At 43.6% G+C, this 17,021-nt stretch overlaps 1 protein-coding gene across 1 annotated transcript in view; it reads right to left on the bottom strand.

Annotated features, from left to right (window-relative positions):
* serinc5 (serine incorporator 5) overlaps positions 1 to 14,587 on the bottom strand; it is a 28,097-nt gene extending 13,510 nt beyond the window's left edge. The window contains exons 1-2 of the mRNA XM_017452442.3: positions 14,413 to 14,587; positions 2,009 to 2,176 (exon numbers count right to left, since the gene is read on the bottom strand). Of these exons, the coding sequence (XP_017307931.1) occupies positions 2,009 to 2,176; positions 14,413 to 14,439 (195 nt within the window). The 5' untranslated portion in view covers positions 14,440 to 14,587. The remainder of the gene's footprint in view (positions 1 to 2,008; positions 2,177 to 14,412) is intronic.
* Between the last annotated feature and the right edge of the window lie 2,434 nt (positions 14,588 to 17,021).

The following is a 17,021-nucleotide window of genomic DNA, read 5'->3' as shown; positions in this document are numbered from 1 at the left end:
GTAGATAAAGACTTCACGTGTCTGAAGCTAGTCTTCCTCATGACGGAGTGTCTTAAAAAGGTCATAGCAACAGGGTTTGGTATTTTGTTGTGGTTGAAAGGGGTAGTTCTGAAGAAGGGCAGTAATCTTTCCTTTTGCAAAGGGATATGAAAAGGATGGAATGAGTGTGTGGGGGAGAAACACAACCAAGTCAAACGCTTTCAGCTGGCTCCGTGAGTATGAGATATTAGGGTTGTCACGGTACCAATACCAGTAAAATTCCACAGTACCGACGCAAAACACAAAAACATGTTGATTAAACAACACGCAGTTTTATTAATAAAGTTAAATATCGATAGAAAATGTATGTTTAAAAACACCATTCTGTATACTTCAAGTGTTTCATTATTAAAGCTACTAGACTTATCCAGACAAGAGTAGAAATGTTTTTCTTTCTGTTCTTTCACACATCTATTATTTTCTAACACGTACACACATATATATATATATATATATATATATATATATATATATATATATATATATATATATATATATATATATATATATATATAGAGAGAGAGAGAGAGAGAGAGAGAGAGAGAGAGAGAGAGAGGTCATCAAAAAGCCTCTGTTGTGTAAAATTAGTACACCCCATCATGTTCTCCCATTTATTTTACCCCAATAATAGTTAAAGCATTAAATGGGTAATAAGGACTCCTGACCGTAATAGCATTAAACACGTGTATGCTAACCATTAAGTACGCAAAGACGAGGATGTTTTCTTGCAATAACACTCTCCAATTAAACTACCCAACAACATTCATAATGCAACCGCTCCCATCATTTTAAACTCACCTGCTGGAACTGCTTGAATAAATACTGCGGGTAAGCAGCCGCTCTTCCTGAAAGCACGGTTAATCTATCAGCGTATAAATTTCAGGGGCGCGGCTTTTACACACTTAGCGGTAATAGTACCGAAAACGGAAAACGAGCGTCCGAGAGAAATACATGTATTTCGTATACTATATGGTAGGTAAGTATGCGGTTTCGGACGCAGCCATGGTAACCGGCGGAGCTGCTGCTGACCATTGCCACAAACTGTTCGCTCCAAAGTGCACGTGAGGTGAGAAGATGATGGACATATGAGAACAGTATCAAATATTACATCATACAGTCACTTTGGAGCGGCTGTGGCTCAGGTGGTAGAGCGGGTTGTTCACTAATCGTAGCGTCGGAGGTTCGATTCCCGGTTCACGTGACTCCACATGCCGAAGTGTCCTTGGGCAAGACGCTGAACCCCAAGTTGCTCCCGATGGCAAGTTAGCGCCTTGCATGGCAGCTCTGCTACCGTTGGTGTGTGTGAGTGAGTGAGTGTGTGTGAACGGGTGAATGAGACACAGTGTAAAGCGCTTTGGATAAAAGCGCTTTATAAGCGCAGACCACTTACCTTTTGTTGGAACCACGCATTTTTTTCAAGTGATCAAAAATATTGGAGTGCAGACAATTTACCAGACCATTACTTCATGACTTTGTTGAAGGTCTTGACAATAAGGTATCCGGGTGATCCTCACGACCGCGTCCAGTCAGGAGGACCGAAATAAAACCTGTGCGCTGATCTTAGTGTACTTGGCTTATTTTAATTAGGAACAACGTTCTGGTTGTTCTGGGATGTTTTAACAGGTTTGTCTACCGGTGTATAAATAGCTGAGAAGACGAGCGTAATTTGAAAACCCAGCAGTGTCCTTTTGTGACTAATGTAAGCGTATCGAATAGCAGGTTAATGAAGCAGCTAACGAATTAGCATGGCGGGATGACGGGAGCGCACGTGGACAGGCGCGATTTTCACGTCCGTGTATTATATTCGTGGAGACCCAGATCAGGGGCGAAAGGCTGGCTCTTGGAAAGCTTATGACATTTTGAAAACGTCTGACGTCTAGTCATGGATGAGGCTACAACACGTGGAGAGAGAGTGACGGGTGACAGGAGGAGACGGCAGTAAAATATCCAAAAGGCCTGAAGAACTTACGTTATCACGCATTTGCATCTCCACGGTGGGCGACATCATGATCACGCAGGTGATGGTGACCAGCATGAAGTAGAGCGCGTACATGAAGCGTGTCCCTGTGGATTGCTTGATCTTGGGACAGCAGTTGCAGCACAGCGAGCAGGGCGCCGCGCCGCAGCAGCAGGCCAGCTACGGGAAGAAAGACACGAGATGAGTCGACATGGTCAGCTTTTGAACTGGGGAATAATGGTCGTTTTGTTTTACTGGCACTCTTTACGATTTAGACGTTACGGTTTCATTTTCATAGCAGTTAGTTCTGATTAGGAGTTTAACAATGACTGATCTGGACAGTCGACGTCTCCGGAGATATTTTGCTCACAAATGACAGACTACCACTTTTCTATCGTCAGCTAAACTAGTGACTAAATTCAGCAGAGGTATCATATGCTGAGAAAGAACACACACACACACAAACATGAGAGCACCTCATTGGTTGTTTTCCCTCCTAGCAGCAGAAATAGTGAGCTGCTATTGGCCAGCTGAGCTACACAAGGACAAGGCTGTTACTATGAACCTGAAATAATCAGCACAGAGAGTTTCACTCACAACATGAAGCCCTGTAGCATCACCGTTACACACACACACACACACCAAGATTGCATGTATGATCAGTGTACACAGTCTGGGAATGTATTTATCGGTTTATCTCCTGTCTGTGGACAGGGTGGGGCGCATGAGCTGCTGAGGAGCTGATAGAAGACTAGATACGACTCCACAGCTAACTAACGGCATGACCACCTCAATAAGAACATAATCACTGGCAATATTAATCAGCACAGATAAATTTAGCTAATTGGCTAGCATTAGATAAATGCTTTGCGCTTTCATCTGTAACGCTGTGCAGACGCGTCGTTAAGATAATCCTTGAAATAAACAAAAATCTCCTCGTCTTAAAAAAATGCTTAAAAATGATTCCTGCCGTAAGGTTTGAATGAGATTCAATTGGAATAAACGGCTGGAAAGTGTTTTTTTTTTTTTTTTGAAAAAACATTTCAGTTTAAAACACAAAACACTGCAGTGAAAGTGATGGAAATGCATAAAATAATGCTTCATGTTAATATTTTTATGTTTTTATGTTTAAACTTACAACAAGAAATCAACTGTTTGTGGGATGCATAATTACGCCCCTCCCGATTATTCAACACGTCATATCCGGTTAGAGAGATTGTTCATGCCGTGTCACAGGGCAGCGTAAAGCCTCTGGTATACTTGGTCTTTTTACGCGTACGCATTGCCTTTTAAAGTATACCCTGTTTGACACGTACACATGGCGGTCGACTCATGCGCGTTACGACAACGTGCACTACCCCTCCTGGCCTACGAGAGTCAGTAAAGAGCAGCAAAGCAGGTCTTCCGGTGTGACGGACGACAACGAAGAAGAATCACAACACCACGAAGAACGATGGAGGAGAAAGACCTGCTGTTTCACTTCTTGTTACTACAGGAAGAAGAAATGAGAAGGCGGTCTGTGCGAGCGCTCGACCAGAAAAGAGCGAGGAACTCACTTGTGCCGTTTTTTTCTTCGACTACGTTGAGAATGAACGGCGCTGGGACACTGTTGCCACCTTGTGGAACAACTAAATGGTGCAGAAGGATTTAATGCGGTTAGAAAAACACTTTGAACACCCTCTTCACGGAGGCCCACGATTGGCTAGCATAGTGATTGACAGAGGAACATACCATCAAGTCAAAAGTTTACAAAATACCTCAGTTGCAATAAAAGCTCAGCAGGAAATCTTGAGAAAAGCGCTGCTATATGCAAAATAACACACACTCAGGAGAGTAAGTTCCTGTTATCATGTAGATTACAGCTGTAAGCTGCGGTTTCTTCACCAGCTTCTTTTTCCCCCTCCCTACCCGAAGATAAGACAAAAAAAATGGCAGCTTGTCATGTTATGGAGTAACAGCAAAATGTAAACACCTCTCTCCTGAGCACTTTCCCATGGTGGAAAAAAGGAAGCTCAACTGAATCATACTGCATCAGTACTGAATCGACTCACGCTGCCGTTGAATCGACTCACATCGAATCCTCACTGATTTAACAGATGGACATATTATTTTCTGAAAACGGGGGGGTTTCACACTGTTAATATCGATGCATTTTCTGACAGATACCCAAGTGCGGGCGTACACGGTGCGATTTCTACCTGTCGTGCGAGTTCCTGACCGCGTGTCGGGAAAGATTCCTGAACGCGTGTTGGTGTGCGAGGTCGAATGAGCCGAGTTGGTCCTGAAGTCAGTCGCCAATCGGGAGACGAGGAAACCCATCGGAGAAGAACGACGAAGATGGGACATTAAACATCATCACTCCGAACAGGAGAACTCATCTACTACAGCCTCGTTGAGTTCACAACACGCTCTTGCAAACTATTCCAACGTGTAGACTGATCGATTTACACTATTTTCCAATTGTAGTGTTTTTAAAAAAAAGAAAAAAAAGACAGATTGAAAGACTTGAAGTCATGCGACCGCGGTGTCGTTCGTTTATAGCCCGACGTTAGCCTTTTACGATTGTATTTAGGCTTCAAAATTCAAAAAGGCTGTCTTCATTTGTGAAGATGATCTTGATGAATCGAACGTTTGTTGGACACGACGTTTATTTTCTGCACTGATCGAAAAGCCGATGGACAAATCCTATCGGATTTTCGTCGAGGGGACCAGGGTGATGCTAACTTCACGGTTGGCCTACGAAAATACGCCGTCCCTGCGGCGCTCTATTGATAAACGGCTCGAAAATTCAGCCGACCGCATGAACCTCGTGACTCGTGACCTCAAGACTGTCGGAACTCGCACCGTGTACGCCCGCCCCAACACTGCTTCCGTGGGAAGACCCATGTGAAGTGAAAGAAATATTTACATGCATGTTTAGTTATATAGAAAAGGCCTTTATGCAACGTGCTGACGAGCGCGGCGGAACACGAACCAAACAGAAATCTGTTAAAGCCCAAACACTGACTCGTCTTCCTACAGCCCTACACTGTCTGAAACTCAAGCAAAACTAAATTACAACAAGAGCTCGTGCTCAGAATTGCTAGGGAGGTGTTTGTTCGGTGACTTGGGAGGTCTTTACTGCAGGAACAATGCAGATTTATTTGTGTGGAAAAGATCTAAACCATGTGACACAGGAACCTAGTGGGGGTCTCAAAGGGACAAAAGAAATTCCACAGTAATGTGACCCAGATAGCATTAGAAAATGATCGCGACTCCCTCTTCCAACGACGACGGGTGGCCGGTCTGAGCGGCCGTTTCCACGACAACCTTTTCACCTTAAAACGAAAAACTTTTTGTGCGGTCTGGCTGTCCGTTTACACGACGGCCCGAAAGCGCAAACGTTTGAAAACGGGTTTCAGAGCGCACGTTTTTGAAACCGACGCGGTTATGGTCTCCGTGTGAACGTAGGAAAACGAGAAGCGCATTACGTGTTCGGTCTATGGGCGTGCGCGCGAGTGCTTCAGGACAATGGAGGTCTACAGGACTGGGTTTGTGCTGCTCGGGATTTTGAGTTTATCGACGCTTCTCCAGCAGATTGTAGATTTACTGCATCGCTACTACGACCAGCGGAGACGCGCTTATTACATACGCATCATCACTAACCCGCATCAACGCTGACGAAGGGTATTCAGAACCTTAAAATGATCTGTGTAACTGTCTGTTTTGAAGGATATCTGTATCCTTTTATTGCTAATAAACCAGAGAACACAGACTGACTGCCAACGTCTCACTGTTTGATTTGTATGCCGCCGATTTTGTTCCATTTTGGTACAATGATGGTTTATTTTTAGGACTTAAACACACACACACACACACTACTTCGATTTTATTTCCCCCCAGTATTTAAAAATGAACGAGCTTTGATAACAGAATTCCGACCTGGAGCACAAGAAAAGCTAAAAGCTGGGGTTGAATCCATTTCCACAATGAATAAACCTTTATGCACGTTTCACGCAAGTTACATTAGGGACGTCTCGGCGTTTATTAAACAAACCAAATCTACGCTTGACGAGCGTGAGTTCTCTCAATAGTCTAACGAATGAGATTCCATTTAACTGGAGACAGAACTTTGTTTGTACACCACGTACATCATCAACTACTGGAATCGTTTAAACCCGCAGCTCCTCCGTTTACATATATATTTGTTTATAGTGCAGTCCTGCTCGGATAACACGGCGGACACGTTGGCGTGAATGCTTGTGTGTACGGGCACGTAGCGTTTCTTTACGAAGTGACGTCGCCAGCTACCGGCCTGGCGTGCACAATACAGCGTTTTTAGCGGACCCGTGTAAACGGTTATCATTATGACGACATTGTCGTCTGTACGCAAAACTTTTAAAAAAAAATGCACAGGAAATCGTTGTCGTGTCAGCGTACCCTCAGAAGCCTCGGCCTCATTTCCTCTGTGGTCTTTCACTAGGCGTGAACACACACACCCAGAGTCCATGCTTAGAAGAGACTCGTTCGTCCTTGAGAGAGCCCATCCCCCGCTACCTCTGACTGAGAGACAGTAATAAAACCCTTACAAAGCCCTTTCCCAAACCCTCCTAAGTTGCCCTTTTGTGCTTTCCAGCTGTCCAAAGAGGTCTGGGTTAAAGGTGATAGGACCAATAACCTGCATGCTGACTTCTACACAATAAAGCCTGAGAACTTCAAGTCCTCAAGGCTTCATATTGTTTGGTTGTTCTGTTGGGAAATTCACAGACAGAACAAAAATTCTTTACAAAAAGTTTCAGCTTGAAGAAAAAAAAAAGAAAGAAAGAAAGAAAAAAAAAAAAAACCCCACTTGACTGTATTCCAGTCATTTCCACACTGAAACCATGATTCCGCTTAAAAGCTTAAATCTGCTACGTGTTCTACTCTGATCTGATCGTTCTGCTTTGATGGTTTGCGTTTGGTGTTTGGTAAGTGAGCCGTATTTGTTGCTCTTGTCTGAAACGACCCAGCTGTGGTCATTTTCAAATGTTCAAACAACACCAGCACAAAAAAAAAAAGCCACAGAGATGAGAAACCACTCATCTTTGCAGTAGTGATAAAACTAATGAGATGGCAGCACAAGCCTTCGCCGCAAAGGTGGTCTCCTCCGGATGTTTCCTGGCAGCTCATCAGCTGCTCGTCTTTACGCCGAGATGGCAGATGCAGATGCTTTGCTCTGGTTGACACTTTTGCACTGAGAGAAGCTGCTACTGGTACGATGCCCACAGGGTTGATAGCAACCATATCATGGATGGAGAAATCATAATCTCATTGTGCAGGCAAGTAAAGCCTCCAGTGTTCTGCCCAGTCCCATGTTTTAGTCACTCACAAACCTAACTAAGGAGGCCGAAACATGGTAGCCAGCATGTAAGGAGTAACTGACGACGGGGTGTGGAATTATAAGAAAATAACGCACACCCGAGGTGGTAATCCGGCCACGACGCCAAGTGAAGCAGACCGGAGTCAATTATTCCGCTTATACCTGTGAGGGAAATTATTCATTTTTACTTATTCATACTTTTGTTCTTGTTCTGTTTCATTCTCATCAGAGGATAACGTCTAAGAAGGCCATGTCATGTCACTTAGATCGCTACAGAATGTTTATCTGCTATACAGAGACACAAACATGTTCCGTTCAAGGTTCGTCTGCACATCTTCTAAGACCCCGAAACAAAGCCTGTTTGAGCCGCCTCAAACCGCTTCTTATCGGTACACAGAAGTGTGCCATGCTCTGCGTTTCATATCTATAGTAGTGGTTCAGCACAAGCACTTCAGAGCGCTCTCATTATTCTATCCTGTATTAACCATCTTTCTGCAATAAAACTTTTTTTACCTTCAGAGGACGAGTCTGCGAGTGTTGTTTAATTTCCATGACAATTTGGCATCCCTGTCTGGGCTACGCAAGTTTTTTCAGCTTTGCTGGACAACAAGCTCGTGGAAAAGTTTCACCCTGAAGTCCATGTTGGCGCGCAGGTGATTTGCCCTTTATTGTGCAGAGCGAAAGGTCGCACGGTGGCTTAGTGGTTAGCACGTTCTCCTCACATCCAGGGTTCGAGTCCCGCCGGGGCCATGTGTGTGGAGTTTGCAGGTTCTCCCCGTGCTGTGGGGGTTTCCTCCGGGTACTCCGGTTTCCTCCCCCAGTCCAAAGACACGCATGGTAGGCTGATTGGCGTGTCTAAAGTGTCCGCAGTGTATGAATGGGTGTGTGAGTGTGTATGTGATTGTGCCCTGCGATGGACGGGCACCCTGTCCAGGGTGAACCCCGGCTCGTGCCCGATGCTCCCTGGGATAGGCTCCAGGTTCCCCGTGACCCTGAAAAGGAGTAAGCGGTAGAAGATGGATGGATGGATGGATGTGCAGGGCGAAAGACCGATGCAGCCTTACCACTGACCGGTAGGAATTAGGGATGCACCAAATGTTCGGCAACCGAGATTATTATTATAATTATTATAAGCCGAAAATAGCAAAACAAGCACTTTCAGTGTTAAGTGAAAAGGCCGAATAAATTTGACCGGACAATGGCGTGTTTGATGACGTGCCAAATAGCCTAGCAACCTGAGTGAGATGCACGAATTTCACGACCTCCACTTCCAGCAGCGCGCTCGGGGCGATGAGGGGACGAGCGCATGCACGAGCTACGTGCACGAGCGCATGCTCTTCGGAGGTTGACAACCGTGACATTGTTTACCGTGGACACGTGCGTGTAATCGTTTCTGTTCTGGAGTATTCCGTCACGTCGCGAGACGTAAGTGCGCAAAGACGTATTTATTTAAGGGAACATTAACAACGTATCTAACTATACTATATCTACTCTAATACTCCGTGAGGTGTACAGGGACGCGAGCGGAATATATCCCCAATATAATCAGCCGTATAGAACCCAATAGAACCATTTTTTGCACTCGTCAATGCACTTTTTTGTTGTAGGCTACAGAGTGTTCCATTCTTTCAGCAGTCAGTTACAGGCCTAACATCGGCTAGTCAAGGGGGGTCAAAGATGACCACATCACAATATTTTTATTTTACTCATTTATTGATTTAAAGTTATATTGTGCCTTGTTAGTAGCCGATGCCTGCTGGAATGAAGAAAAAATGTTCAGTGATAAAGAAATATTTTGAAATTGTAGTTTTTGAAATTGATTTTTTTTCTTTGAAAAGCAAGACAAACGAGTAAAAAGCACATTTTAACTATTTAATTAACACGATGGTGAAAAAAATGGGAAAAAACGTGGAAAAACGTGTTAAGTATTCGGACAATTTTTTCATTATATTCGGTTTCGGCCAAGAATTTTCATTTCAGTGCATCCCTACCGCTTCTCCTTTTCAGGGTCACGGGGGAACCTGCAGTCTATCCCAGGGGGCATGGGGCACGAGGCGGGGTACACCCTGGACAGGGTGCCAATCCGTCACAGGGCACAATCACACACACACTCACACACCCATTCATACACTACGGACACTTTAGACACGCCAATCAGCCTACCATGCATGTGTTTGGACTGGGGGAGGAAACCGGAGTACCCGGAGGAAACCCCCGCAGCACGGGGAGAACATGTAAACTCCGCACACACAGAGCCACGGTGTAATCGAACCCCCGGCCCTGGAGGTGTCCCTGTACACCTCGCTGACTATTATAGTAGATATAGTAGAGTTAGATACGTTGTTAACGTTATGTTCCTTGATAGATTTAGTTAGTTTAAACTATAGATTAGTTAATTTAGCCCCAGCTGCTTTTTCAGCTCCCAGTTCATCTTTGGCTGGATGGATGGATTGATTAGAAATCCTGATCTAATTCTTACAATATCCTGCATGGATAACGCAGTAGTTTGATTTGTTGTCATGCCAACATGACTGGACTTAAGTCGAATATTTTATTTACGTCAACGTCGTCTCGGGAAGCCTGTATCATCTCACGCCTGGGAATAACAATAGTGACAAAACCCTTCCAAATGACTCACGACAGTCACTTACTTGCCATTCAAGACAGGATGCCACTCGTTAAACAAACCCTTGGGAAGAACGGCCCAAAGACAAACCACACGGAAACGAAATCTTCTTCATTAGTAACTGTCCCCAAATACACTAGTCTCACTGCCAAAATGTGGAAACATTTAACCTAGCTGACGTGCTATCTGGGAAAGACTACAGCACGGGCCAAAACATATTACTTCACTGTTTACACACACACACTTTTCTCTGTTTCAGAAACCATAGTTACACCAAACACTCAAACAACCAACGTCAGACCCAGATCAATGGGTTAAAGACATTGATGGATGGATGGAGTTTGGTCTGCAATCGTTTGTCTGATGAAGGAAATGGCCTTTTTCCAGTTGCAAATGGAGAGCATAATGCACAATGGACAGTTATATTAAAAAAAAAACAAACAAAAAAAAAAAAAAACCAAGAGTAAACGATTCTCCTTAAGCAACAGAGTTCGGTCTGTGTCCTCTCACAGAGATGATGGGTGTGAGTGTGTGAAATCCACAGCAAGCTGACAACAGGTTTCCCACAATGCTTTTCTCACACCATTGCTGCAGAGGTGCTACTACTACTACTACTACAACTGTAAGAATACGAGTCACGCAGCCAAAATAACATCCATATAAAAAGATACGTTACACACGCCGGTGACGATCGCTCATACGATACACTACAAAATACATGATAAGTGTGTCATAATGAAATGTAATATCGTCACCAATCCTGACAACTTATACTAACGTGCTGAGGCAGATTTCATGGAGTTTCACCAACACTGAGAATCATTCTGATAAAACGTCATCAAAACTATCTGACGGAACGGAGGATCTGCTAATCGTAATAGACACTGCGAAAAGTCTAGAACGGGGCGATCGGCTGGTCGGGCGTGGTCTGTAGCAGGTAAAATAATACTGGAGCAGAAGAGATCGGTGCAATGGGTGGTGGGGGGGTGGGGGACGACTGGCCGCAGGTCAACGAGAGAGAAAACCAGTCTCGTGCATCATGTGTTCAGAGTCTATGGTGCGAGTCAAAAGTGGCAGCAAGAAGTGAACGGATGAGTCTTAAGCCTTTGATTGGAGGCAAATCTGCGAGTAATCAGCGCTCGCCGGTCGGCGGTCAATCGTTATGTGTGAACGACTCAATGACTTAAAGAGGCTCGCAGACACGTGGCAGAGGTGTCGCGTCCTGTGGTGTGAAAAGTGTCGTCACTGAAAGGTCACTGAAGAAGGGAAACCCGTGAAACCTCTCCTTTTTGGGGTTTCTTCGGCACAGATCATCGCGCAAACAGCTCGCACTGCTCGTTTCTGTCCTTCGTCCATCTTCAAATAAACAACTCCCGTTTCGCGCCTGGTTCTCACGCCATACACACACGTGTCACTTCTCGCGTGGTTTTTTTTCGTGACAAAACGTGGTTCGGACACCAGACAGAGTCGTCGGGTGACAGAGTTGTTGTCAGGTCGTGTTGTGCGTGACCCTGTTGTCGCCGAGCAATCGCGTAGTGTGAACACCACGACACCTTCGTGACTCGGCGAGTCGCGTAGTCTAAACAGCACAGCGACCTGCCGACGTTGAACGTCACGTAGTGTGAACTAGCCTTTAGTCTACGTCCACATTAATCTGGATAGATCTGAAAACTGCATACGATGGCGTTTTCAAACGTTTTCCAAAAATTGCTCGTCCACACTGAAACGGCTGAAAACGCTTACATGCTTACCCTGCACGTGCGTAGAACACGTAAGAAGCTCTTGCCTGCGTCATTTCACTCAGGCGTTTATTTAAAAATGCAACCTGAAGGTTGTACAAAGTGACGTTAATCTTTAACAAAGCTACCAAACTCTACAGCGGTACAACAACCGCAGTACAACACCGTCCACCGTCTTGCTGGTTTGGAGTCGAACGGGTCACATGACTGCACCACATGACTACTAATACGTCGTTGTTTTCGAGCGTCTCCGTTTTCTCAGTCAACGCTACAACGCTTAAAATGCAGTTTTCAAATTGCTCCACTTGGGAGAGCGTTTTCGGAAAGCTCCGTTTTCGCCGGACAAAAAACAAACAACAAGACGCCGTCTCATTGTGGACGGAAGAGAACCCACGCAGAGAAACGTAGTTTCCGAATTTATCCGCGTTGATGTGGACGTACCATTATTGATCGCCATGAACTAATGGTTAAGTCGTAAAAAGGTACGCGTTCTAGCCGTCCAATCGGGTCCGTCGCACATCCGAACTATTACCCTTGCAAGAGAGGAGTTTTAGTTAGACGCCGCTACGTTCGTACAGTACTCCGTAGAGGTCGACCGATACCGAGTTTGGTTTTTAAAACGGACACTGAATGAAAACATAAGGCTCAAAGTAAAATACTGCTGAACGTTATTACAAAAATAAACAGCACTGACTGTACCATGAAAATGTACTGTACTTTCTTAAATGAAATTATATAAGTATATATAAATAAATATTAATATATACAGCCAAACTGAACCAAAAAGTAGCGCTCCAAATAACAAATAAAAAGAGACACCAAAATGATTATATATATATATATATATATATATATATATATATATATATATATATATATATATATATATATATATATATATATATATATATATAAATAAAACACTTCAAATAACACGACAAAATCAGTCAGTGATGGTTATTATGTTGCATCTAGAAACCTCTCGCACTGTGTAATGATGACAGCGGACCGTTCTCAGTCGCTCACACGACGGATAAAACCGGGGAAACCCATCGGTGTGGATTTTTGCAAAACGGATCGATCGGTCGACCTCCACTACTCCATGTTATCCGCGTCTGAAACGATCATTATTAGACTGTTACGCTTTATAAATGCACTGCGATGTCACTTTCCAGCGAGATCTCTTTGTTGCACATGGGTTACATCACCCAGTCTGAATCAGGAAGTAGTCATCCCCTGCAAAGCCCATCTCAGCAACAACCCAATCAGACTACTACATAAAAACCTCAAATGGACAACACGTACGTGCTTCCTCTCTAGACACGGGAATATACTCACCTCGGAGGAGACGTGACGAGGGAGGTTTTATTATTGTTCCTGTGGATTGTGGCTTCAAACACAGACATTCATCTGATTCAACCAAATCAGTACGCACACTCGAACAGTCCTGAAAAGCTCCTCGGGATCTGAAAGACACCTCTAGACTCCTGCTTTCCCTGATTCTACAAAAGAAAGCGACACCTCATTAGACATCAGGTGAACGGGGCACAAAGAGATGTGGGTGATCCGAGGAGCGGTGTGTCTCCGGCGTCTGTAGACCAGTGACTCCTCACAAGCTTAGGCTTTAATGAGCCAGGCCTGCCAGCCCGCTGTTCTCCACGGCTAATCTTATGCAAACAAGCAGCCTCGTGGACCCAACAAGGAAATGAAAAGACCACCCGCGGACCACGCAACACACAAAAGGGGGCAACGAGGAAATGTGGGCCACTCGAGGCAGAAATTAGCACACTGAGAACGTCTTAGAGACCATGTTGACAAACGTTTTTGTTCTCCTTTTCCACAGATTAGCTGCATCGTGCCTGCCTGATTGTGCTTCCTGTGACTAAATCGGGTCAGATCGGGACCCTTTCGTGCGTCGACCGGGCGAACAGGAAACAGCATTAAGCTCACACTTGCTGTGAATGAAAAGCATGAAGAAGACAATCAAGTCAGTTCAAACAGACATCATGTCTGACTTCAGCTGCAGACAGTGAAGGGACAGTAATTAGGTCTGAATCTAATAGTCGTGTCTAATGTCAGTGACGTGCTGGTTTCAGGGGGTTATTATTATTATTATTATTATTATTATTATTATGGAAGGTTTTAATGAATGGTGCAGTGTTTATTTCCTTTAGAATAAAGTGATAAAGATGAGATGTCTTTGGGACAGTACAGTAGAGTACAGTACAGTACAGTGTAATGGTGATGTTGTGACTGTTACTGTAGCTTTAGAAAAACACAAATCTCCACACAATGAAGGTGAAACAAACCTAAATGAACCGAAACAAAAGCAGTCACTTCTTTCTTCCTCTCCTTTTCTTTTTTTTCTTTTTAACCCACAGTACAAACGGCATTGTTGTCTTTCTGTTAGCCTCTCAGCTAACAACCCCAAACAACTCCATCTTCCTTTCACACACGAACAAAAGATTTGTGGGACAAGATAACTTTCTGCCGTTTACAACACTGACAACCTCGAGGTTTAACCACAATAACTACACCTAGGCAGTTTATTAGGTTTGTAAACCGTCCAAAAATATATGTATATAGAAATATAAATAACATAAAATAATCCCCTGACAGTCAAGTAAAGCAGGCGAGTGTTGTGGAGCTCCAGCTCTTCACCGCGTCCTTTCATAAACCAAACACAACACCTTTAAACATCTGTGACACTCACCTGAGATAAACAGCAAAGGGTACACATCTTCAAAACCCGTCGGAAAATTCCACTTTCACGTCTACAGATGGAGTCCCGGACAGATGTTGTCCACAGCTCACTACACACACTATACTACAGCACAGCACAGCACCAGCTCCCCCAGCTGAACGCACTCGCTTCTTCACCAACACAATAAACGACCGGTGAGCTGTCTTGAACCACGGGCTCGTGTCCAAACCGCAGCGTGCTCCCTCTATAGGCTCCCTCTATGTGTGCTATGAAAGAAGGGCTTTCTGCACCCTATGTAGGGCGCGACACTAGGTAATAGGATTCAGCCAGTTCAGGCGGAAATTGGCCTACATTAATGCTAATTTACGATATGCATATAATGTTTGGCCCTTGTTTTTTTCTTTTAAATTATGTACTATATGAAATAAAACCCGTTTACATGGTTTAAGATTACACCTAGGGAATAATATGGTATAAAATCTGGAATAATTGTAATACTATGTCTACCGTATGACAGTGCAGTATGGTCTTCTATGATAACTATGTTGTAAATGGAGGTGTGTTAAGCTTTGGCCGTGTGTAAATTCAATTAAAAAAATTTTTTTTCTGTTATTAATTGCACATTTATTTATAACACCATGTATTTGTGAAATCATTTCTTCAAGATGTGGAATATAAAAGTGTACTTAAAGCTGCAGTGTTTAACTTTTGCCTCCCGATCGCCATCTCTGTTTGAAACATAAAATTGCAGGTTACTTGAGGAGTTGTTTTATTTATGTGGGTTGTGCTTCGGTACTGCTGCTCTGCGCGGATGAATCTGATGGTTTGAGGTATATGTATGGGTTGTATATTAGCTCTAATACTTGATGAAGCAGGTGGCGGTAGATACGGGTTTCTCATAGCTAGCAGAAAATAAGTGCAATTTAACACACTGACCATAGCAACAAACAAACAAACAAACAAACAAACAAAAACAACATAGGAAACTCGATACCTCACTGAATCAAGAAAACAAGTGCACGATTGGTAGCTAGCTACCTACTGAACCACTGAAATGTCTCATCTGTTCATCAGAAAAAAGCAATCTCTGCATCAGCCTTCAATCCTTTCAGCCATGACGAGATTTATTCTCAGTTTATTTCGGGCTCTGTCGTTTTCTCTTTTTGACTGCAGGCTCTATGCAGATCGAGGCTTCTTGGTGTTGACAACAGCTGATTCACCAGATCGATGATTGTGATAGATGAGAAGTTTAAATTCTAAGCAACTGTTGTAAGAACAAGCTACAAACACTCCACCATCCTCAGCACCCACACACGTGATATAGTAGCCGGATCGTCTTCTTTCTGTTTACGGACATGACGTAACCGCTTAAAGACGAATGAAGACAAACCGACGTTTCCCCCAAAGTCCGACCCGACCGCTCAAATTATAAATCGTTATTATAAGCTTAGTGTTGCGAATCGGGGTAGAGTAAGGAGATAGTTTTGAACTCTGATTTTTTTATGTACTTGCTCAATAATTGATCTTTGTTTATTTTTAATCAAAACAAGTTCAATACTGCAGCTTTAATCCGATTGTGTAATGCTATCCTCCATTATTGAACTGAGCAAAGGACAGAAGACACAAAGGTTCAACATTAACATGGGCGCAGTGATGGGATTTCAGTCCTAAAAGTGGCACGTCCTGTGTTTCTTTGGAAAATTTATGACCCATCCATTCTCAATCTAGTGCCCTTCAAAAAAAGTATGCAGAGATATGCTGGCATGGCTGGATGCCAGCCACACTTTGTGTACTTTTTTGGAAGTCCTTGAAAAATGGCGGCAAGCTCAACACTTATCTGATAAATGAGGTGAGGTGGTGTCTGCTCCTCCCTCAGGGCTTCATTGCCAAGTAATGAATCAGAGTGTAAATGTTTACATGACTAGCAGCTGTGAATTCTTATGAGTGACGGGTAGTGTGTCGAACGTTTCAGGAAACTGTTTTTCTTTCATTTTCCAGACAAGAAACTTCAACAGAACTGGACTCCTAATTCAGGTGTAAACGGGTGTTGACTTGACCATCATGCTGTACACTTCTACTTAAGAAAAGCTGATGTGATCACAAAGACGGTCCAGGACTCAATATATTCATACTGATCACCCTTTCGACATACTTTAGAGCAGTGGTCACCAATCCTGTTCCTGGAGATCTACCTTCCTGCAGGTTTCATCTCCAACCAAAATTGGTTTAGTTGATCAAGAAGGCAATGATTAGATGGTCAGGTGGGCACGATTATGGTTGGAGCTAAAATCTTCAGGAAGATAGATGTTCAGGTTTGGTGACCACTGCTTTAGAGCACGTAGAAGAGTAATGATTTATAATCCTACTATCCTATCTCACGTAGAAGAGGATGTGTTCAATTTTGAGTCTGGTCTCTCTCAAGGAATCTTCCTCACGTGGTCTCAGGGAGTCTTTCCTTACCAAAACTATATCAGGAAGCTGCTTAGTGACCATGTCTATTTTTACAATTGCTATACAAACAAAAGCGAACTGAGTTTTAGTCCTGCTTGAGAAGATTTTTACCTTCTGAGACCTGTTGCATTCCACTCTACAAATACATTAGTAGTTATCAAAGAAAA

Source organism: Ictalurus punctatus, chromosome 22 (genome assembly GCF_001660625.3).
Source record: "Ictalurus punctatus breed USDA103 chromosome 22, Coco_2.0, whole genome shotgun sequence".
Taxonomy (NCBI): domain Eukaryota; kingdom Metazoa; phylum Chordata; class Actinopteri; order Siluriformes; family Ictaluridae; genus Ictalurus; species Ictalurus punctatus.
Note: the sequence above shows the minus strand (reverse complement) of the source record. Positions and strands in the feature narration are given on the sequence as shown.